Consider the following 7,500-nt stretch of genomic DNA (forward strand, 5'->3'; position numbering starts at 1 on the left):
TCTTCTTCTTCTGCATTCCCTCGTATGCACACGAGTGGGCTTTTACGTGCATGACCGTTTTCACCCTGCCATGTAGGCAGCCATACTCCGTTTTCGGGGGTTGTTGTTGTGTTGATGGCGGCTTGCGATGGAATTTGGATGGATTCAAGTTTGTGTTTTCGGGAAAGAAAATTGTTTTATCTACCTATTTCTTTGTTTGTTTGTTTATTCATATATCTGTTTATTTATTTGTTTACTTATTCATGATTTTATTATTTTATTTATCATTCTGTTTATACACTGACGTCTTCCAGTTTTCAGCTTTTGTTTCTTCTCTTCCTCGTTCGGCTCCCGTTAGATGAGCAGCCCGGTGTCCTCGACGAAGGCTGCCGTCCGTCGCAGCTCCTCCAGGGTGCCGTACAGCGTGGCCGCTTCCACTGCTGTCGGTGTTGGCCAGTACTTCCTCCTGGATGCTGCATGCGTCGTACAGTCTTGAAGGATGTGGTCGGTTGTCATTGGTCCCTCACCACAAGGGCACTCTCCGCTCTGTAGGTTTTATTTGTCTCCAACGTTAATTCAAAGCTTTTGTCAGCATATAAGCAGCATGAAACTTCTAATTCTGTCAGTTTGTTTGAATTAGACTTATTGTTTGAACAGACGTTCAGCCGCTGGCTTGTTTGAACCAGTGACCTTTTGTCAGCTTCTCTGATTGACTACTTTTGTTATCTCTATTTGAATCAGACTCGTTGTTTGAATAGACGCTTGTCTGAATAAACTTCTGTAAGCTTGTTAGAAGAAACTTTTGTCAGCTCATTTGAATAATTTTTCCTGACTGAGCTTGTCTGAATAAACTTCTGTAAGCTTGTTAGAAGAAACTTTTGTCAGCTCATTTGAATAATTTTTCCTGACTGAGCTTATCTGAATAAACTTCTGTAAGCTTGTTTGAATAAACTTCCGTCAGTTTGTTTGAATGAATTTCTCTGACTGAGCTTATTTGAATTAACTTCTGTAAGCTTGTTTGAATAAACTTCCGTCAGTTTGTTTGAATGAATTTCTCTGACTGAGCTTATTTGAATAAACTTCTGTAAGCTTGTTTGAAGAAACTTTTGGCAGTTTGTTTGAATGAATTTCTCTGACTGAGCCTATTTGAATAAACTTCTGTAAGCTTGTTTGAATAAACTTCCGTCAGTTTGTTTGAATGAATTTCTCTTACTGAGCTTATTTGAATAAACTTCTGTAAGCTTGTTTGAAGAAACTTTTGGCAGTTTGTTTGAATGAATTTCTCTGACTGAGCTTATTTGAATTAACTTCTGTAAGCTTGTTTGAATAAACTTTCGTCAGTTTGTTTGAATGAATTTTTCTGACTGAGTGTATTTGAATAAACTTCTGTAAGCTTGTTTGAAGAAACTTTTGGCAGTTTGTTTGAATGAATTTCTCTTACTGAGCTTATTTGAATTAACTTCTGTAAGCTTGTTTGAAGAAACTTTTGGCAGTTTGTTTGAATGAATTTCTCTGACTGAGCTTATCTGAATAAACTTCTGTAAGCTTGTTTGAATAAACTTCCGTCAGTTTGTTTGAATGAATTTCTCTGACTGAGCTTATTTGAATAAACTTCTGTAAGCTTGTTTGAATAAACTTTTGGCAGTTTGTTTGAATGAATTTCTCTGACTGAATCTGTTTGAATAAACTTCTGTGAGCTTTCGTTTTCAACAAATTCATGCATGCCAGCCTCAGTGTGTGAATCAAACTGTTATCAGCGTGTGCATTAGTTACGGGTGGCCTTCGGGGGACTTCATGGATTGGTATGAGAGATGATGATAATGATGGTGGTGTGTGTGTGGTAGTGGGGGTGGTGTGCTGTGTCGTGTGTGTGTGTGTGTGTGTGTGTGTGTGTGTGTGTGTGTGTAGTGTAGTGTAGTGTGTGTGTGTGTGTGTGTGTGTGTGTGAGAGAGTGTTGGGGACAGGGGGGGGGGGGTGACAGTCTGTCTGTCTGTATGTCTGTATGTATGCCTCTCACTCTCTCTCTCTCTCTCTCTTGTTTCTCTTTCTCTGTGTCATTCTGTGTGCGCGCCGGTGGATGTGATTGTCTGTCTGTCTGTCTGTCTCTGTCTCTCTCTCTGTCTCTCTCTCTCTCTCTCACTCGCTATCTCTTCCCAATCCCAAATTTCACAAGGTAACCCCCCCACCACCACCACCAGCCCCCCTCCGTCGAAAAGACAAAGCTAAGAAAAAAAAAAAAAATCTCTGCATGTCTCGCCACATAATATCGCTAGGTCAAGGCCATAGCCTTGCACCAGGAAAGTACAAAAACTCGTGCGCCTGCGCTCCCGCCGCGCCTACGGTCGATAAGACCTCAGCTCACTCATTCGGCCTTCACATTAGAGAGTTCGTGCAGGTCCGAAACAGACACAGACAGAGAGCGATAGACAGACAGAGATTCGAATACAGACGGGAACCAGCAACTAAAAAAAAAAAAAGAAAAAAAAAAGAAAGAAAGATGGCCAAAAATATGTTCTTGTACTGGGGATCAGGCAGTATTCCATGCTGGAAAGTCATGATAGCTTTGGCAGAGAAAGGTTTTGAAGGATACGGGCAGAAGTTGGTGAGCTTCGATAAAAACGAGCACAAGTGTGCAGACATTTTGAAGCTGAATCCTCGAGGACAGGTCAGGGTTTTTTTGGTTGATTTTGTTTTTCTTTGTTTTGGTTGGGTTGTTTGTGATGGTTGTGTGTGTGTGTGTGTGTGTGTGTGAATTTGTGTGTGTGTGTGTGTGTGTGTGTGTGTGAGGGAGACGGAGAGTGTGTGTCGGTTTGAATACATGTGTGTGGGTGCGTGTGTGTAGTGCCGGTTTGTGTGTGTGTATGTGTGTGTGCCGGTTTGTGTGTGTGTGTGTGTGCCGCCGGTAAGAGCGTGTGTAAGAGTATGCATGCATGCATGTGTGTGTCAGTGAGTGTGTGTATGTGTGTGCCAGTGAGAGAGAGTTTATGTGTGTGTGTGTGTGGGTAAGAGCGTGTGTGAGTATGCGTGCGTGCATGTGTGTGTCTGTGAGTGCGAGAGAGAGAGAGAGAGTGTGTGTGTGTGTGTGTGCCGGTTTGAATACATATGTGTGAGTACGTTGCGTAAGTGCGTGTGTGTGCCGGTTGAAATGTGTGTGCGTGCGAGCGTGCGAATGAGGTCGTGTACTGATAAGTGTGTGTGAACACACAGAGACAATGACAGAGATACAGACAGAGAGAGAGAGAGAGAGGGGGGGAACACGAACACATGCACACACACACACACACACACACACACACACACACACACACACACACACACACACACACACACACACACACAAACAAAAAAAACAAAACAAAAAAGCAAAAAAACACACAAACACACACGCACGCACACACACACATTCACATAATACATATACACACGCACACACACACGCGCGCGCGTGTATACTATATGTACACACACACACACATACGTACACACACACGTACACACACACGACACACACACACACACACACACACACACACATCAAGTGATATAACTTGGACAACCCTTTGTTAGGGTTTAATTAATCTGAAGTTGTCCATATTTTTTTTTTTTTTTTTGCTGACAAGACAGTCTGTGTATACCTATATATATATGTACATACATATATATATATATATATATATATATATACACACATATATATATATGTGTGTTTTTGCCAATTCCCTGATGTTCAGGTACCTACGTTCAAAGACGGTGACAATGTTATAAACGAGTCAGGAGCCATTTGCGATTATCTGGAGGTAAGAGAGACACAGATCAAGAATTGTGGTGTGTGATGGTGGGTGCATGCAGTGTGTGCTGTTGTGGTGTGGAGTGTTGGTGTTTGTGTTGGTGTGGTGTGGTGTTGGTGTGGTGTTGGTGTGTTCTATTGTGGTGTTGGTGTGGTGTTGGTGTGTTCTGTTGTGGTGTGGTGTGGTGTGGTGTTGGTATGTTATGTTCTGTTGTGGTGTTGGGTGGTGTGTTATGTTGTAGTGGGGTTAGTGTGGTGTGGTGTGAGGTAATGTTGTCTTTTGTGGTTTGTTGTGGGTTGTGGTGTGTTGTTGTGAAGTTAGGTAGTGTTGGTGTGTGTGTGCGCGCGTGTGTGTGCTACCGCGCGTGTTTGTGCGCTTGTGTGTGTGTGTGTGTGTGTGTGTGTGTGTGTTTCTGCCTGCTTGCCTGCCTGTTTGTTTCTCTCTCATATATATGAGAGAGAGAGAGAGATTATAAAGTCTATAAAACTATATGCGTGTTTGTGTGCTTGTATTTGTGTGTGTGTGTGTGTGTGTGCGTTGTCAGTACAAGTACAAGGACCAAGGGAACAAACTCCTGCCTGACGATCCGGAACTCCGAGGAAAAGTTCTGCAGCGTGTGTGGGAGGTAATGCACGTACACACACACACACACACACACACACACACACACATGTACACATGTACACACACACGCACATACATACGCACATGTGCACACACACACATACACACACACATACACTCGCACACACACACGCGCACACACTCACACACACATACACACACATACACTCGCACACACACACACGCGCACACACTCACACACACATACACGCACAAACACACACATACACATGGGGAAACTGAAACACACATGCACACACACACACACATACGCGCGCACACACACACACACACACACACACACACACACACACACATTTAGCTTTGTCGCGTGTGTGGGAGGTGTCATGTACAGTTTTTGTGAGCTCTTAATTCACACACACGCATGAACACACTGGTGCGCTTGCACACGCGCGCACGCACACACACACACACACATACGCGCGCGCACGCACACACACACACACACACCTTCCACAGAAAAGAAGTATGAAAATGAACCAGCCAGCGTGTGCCAGAGAGTGTACAAATTTCTGAATCCTAGTAATGTATCACATCAAAACCAACAGTAAAGGTTTCAAAAACACAACAATAAACAATTCAAACCATTCAGAAACTGAGTATAAGATGCGCGACCACCCTGGAGGCGCGGGTTCGAACCTGCTGAGGACCAGGGGAAAAGATAAAGAAGAAGAAAAGGCGGCAATACAAGGGCATCCAGGACTCTCATGACCTGGGTGTGGCCTGGCCCCCTTAGAGTGTATGGAGTTAACTCTCTCCATACGAACGGCGAAAAAGACGACATTAACAGCGTTTCACCCCAGTTACCATCATCAAAATATTGCAAGCGGAAGGCTCTTATACAGAAGAGGTGAATATTGACAAAGAATACCACAATTCTGACGACGGAAGCTAAAGGTTGGGTCATTGAGACACCCACTGGACATCCGAGGGGTCTGTGTAGAGGAGAAGAGAGGACTGGCCGTACTGAGTGAGTTAAAGGGCCGAAACACTTGACTGAGGGGGGGGCTTCTTTTTCCTCTGAAGACTTTGTACTGTTCAGCTCTCCCTAGAGTTTCTTATCAGTGTGTGAGTTTTGAACCATCAGCATTATAATTGTGCTGGACGGATTAAACGCTCGCATTAACACACATCGTGATTAGTATGAAAAGTAAAATGTAATAATGATCAGTATATTATTGAAAAAAATGTTTTTACTCTCTCCATACGAACGGCGAAAGAGACGACGTTAACAGCGCTTCACCCCAGTTACCATCATCAAAATATTGCAAGCGGAAGGCTCTTATACAGAAGAGGTGAATGTTGACAAAGAATACCACAATTCTGACGACGGAAGCTAAAGGTTGGGTCATTGAGACACCCACTGGACATCCGAGGGGTCTGTGTAGAGGAGAAGAGAGGACTGGCCGTACTGAGTGAGTTAAAGGGCCGAAACACTTGACTGAGGGGGGGCTTCTTCTTCTCTGAAGACCTTGTGCTGTTCAGCTCTCCCTAGAGTTTCTTATCACTGTGTGAGTTTTGAACCATCAGCATTATAATTGTGCTGGACGGATGAAACGCTCGCATTAACACACATCGTGATTAGTATGAAAAGTAAAATGTAATAATGATCAGTATAATATGGAAAAAAATGTTTTATTTCTGACATTACTGACATTATATCGTTCAGCAACAACTACAAAGCAAAACAAACAAACGAAAACAAAGTTGAGGTCATGTGCACTTTTCCGTTGTGTGTTTGTATGTGTACGTGCGCGCGTGCGTGCGTGTGTGTCTTCGTGTGCGTGTCTATGTGGTGCATTCGGAAATGAAGTCCTCCATACTTCAGTGTGAGTGAAAGGATAATCAAAACTTGAAACGTATGCGTGTATCTTTCTGTCCGTGTGTGTGTGTGTTGCGTGCGTGGGTGTCTGTGTCTCTGTGTGGTGCATTTTGAAATATTTATTCTGGGCATGAAATCAGTTTTGTTGTTGTTGTAATCTTCCATACTCCGAATGATAATTAAAACTTGAAACGTGTGTTTGTTTGTTTGTTTGTGTGTGTGTGTGTGTGTGTGTGTGTGTGTGTGTGTGTGTCATTGAGTCTCCCCGTATGTGTGTGTGTGTGTGTGTGTGTGACGTGTCTCGCGTGTGTTGCAGTCTCAGAACTTCTTCAAGATGGTGATTGAAGACGTGGTCTATTACCAGTTCGAACACAAAGGAGCTGACCTCGACGAGGTGAGAGGAGAGGAGGGATCATAGTTTGACACACAGATCGACATGTATTTTCATTTGTGAAAATGAGAATGAGAAAAATGTTGCCCACACAGACATGTATGTATTTATGATAGTCAGTCGTGTCCGACCATGACCATCAGAACAGCAGAGGAGGCAACTGCTGTTCCGACTATTTGGGCTAGAATTTTATTATAGTGGAGAGTTTCTTGCCCAAGTACATCCCCACTCTCTCGGCCAAGAGGGTTTTAGGACAGTCGGCGTTGGGATGGTTCCCAAAGGCCAACTAGCCCACAAGGCTGCAGCACTAAGAGCCAGTGCAATTTTGCCTCCTAGTTTGAGTCATAGTCCTTCACAAAAGACTAAGCTGTAAATGGTTTCCCATTGACTGGAGAAACCATTGATAATACAGCTCTCACTTTGCTGTTGGCCCAAATGTAAACTTACGTCAATCTGTGATATAAGCCGAGTGTTGGGCCTAACACAGATATGTATGTGTATATTATTATACATGTGTGTGTGTATCTGTGTATATTTTTTCCTTCCTCCTCCTGCTTGTTCTTCTTCTTATGTATACATATGTCTTTGCTTGTTTTATAATATGTGCGTGTGTGTGTGTGTACGTACGTACGTACGTACGTGATGATCATGATGATGGCAGTTTCTTCGTATCCGAAGATCACTGGGTGTACGTACGTACATGATAATGTACCAGTTATTCTTTTCATTGCTTTGTTACTTTTAATAGACTATTCAAGTTACTATTCTTGTTCGTCGTTCTTATTATTTCATTTTACTTCTTTATTTCTATGTTTTGTGTGGTTCTTTATTTTTTTTAAAATGTTTTATGTCGTTAAATGGGCAGAATTGTAAAA

The 7,500-nt window shown here is 42.9% G+C and overlaps 1 protein-coding gene across 1 annotated transcript in view; it reads left to right on the forward strand.

Moving 5' to 3' along the window:
• Positions 1 to 2,347: 2,347 nt before the first annotated feature.
• Positions 2,348 to 7,500, forward strand: part of LOC143276932 (glutathione S-transferase A-like) — a 10,440-nt gene continuing 5,287 nt past the window's right edge. The window contains exons 1-4 of the mRNA XM_076581602.1: positions 2,348 to 2,644; positions 3,711 to 3,776; positions 4,312 to 4,392; positions 6,551 to 6,628. Of these exons, the coding sequence (XP_076437717.1) occupies positions 2,477 to 2,644; positions 3,711 to 3,776; positions 4,312 to 4,392; positions 6,551 to 6,628 (393 nt within the window). The 5' untranslated portion in view covers positions 2,348 to 2,476. The remainder of the gene's footprint in view (positions 2,645 to 3,710; positions 3,777 to 4,311; positions 4,393 to 6,550; positions 6,629 to 7,500) is intronic.

This window comes from Babylonia areolata, chromosome 33 (genome assembly GCF_041734735.1).
Source record: "Babylonia areolata isolate BAREFJ2019XMU chromosome 33, ASM4173473v1, whole genome shotgun sequence".
Taxonomy (NCBI): domain Eukaryota; kingdom Metazoa; phylum Mollusca; class Gastropoda; order Neogastropoda; family Buccinidae; genus Babylonia; species Babylonia areolata.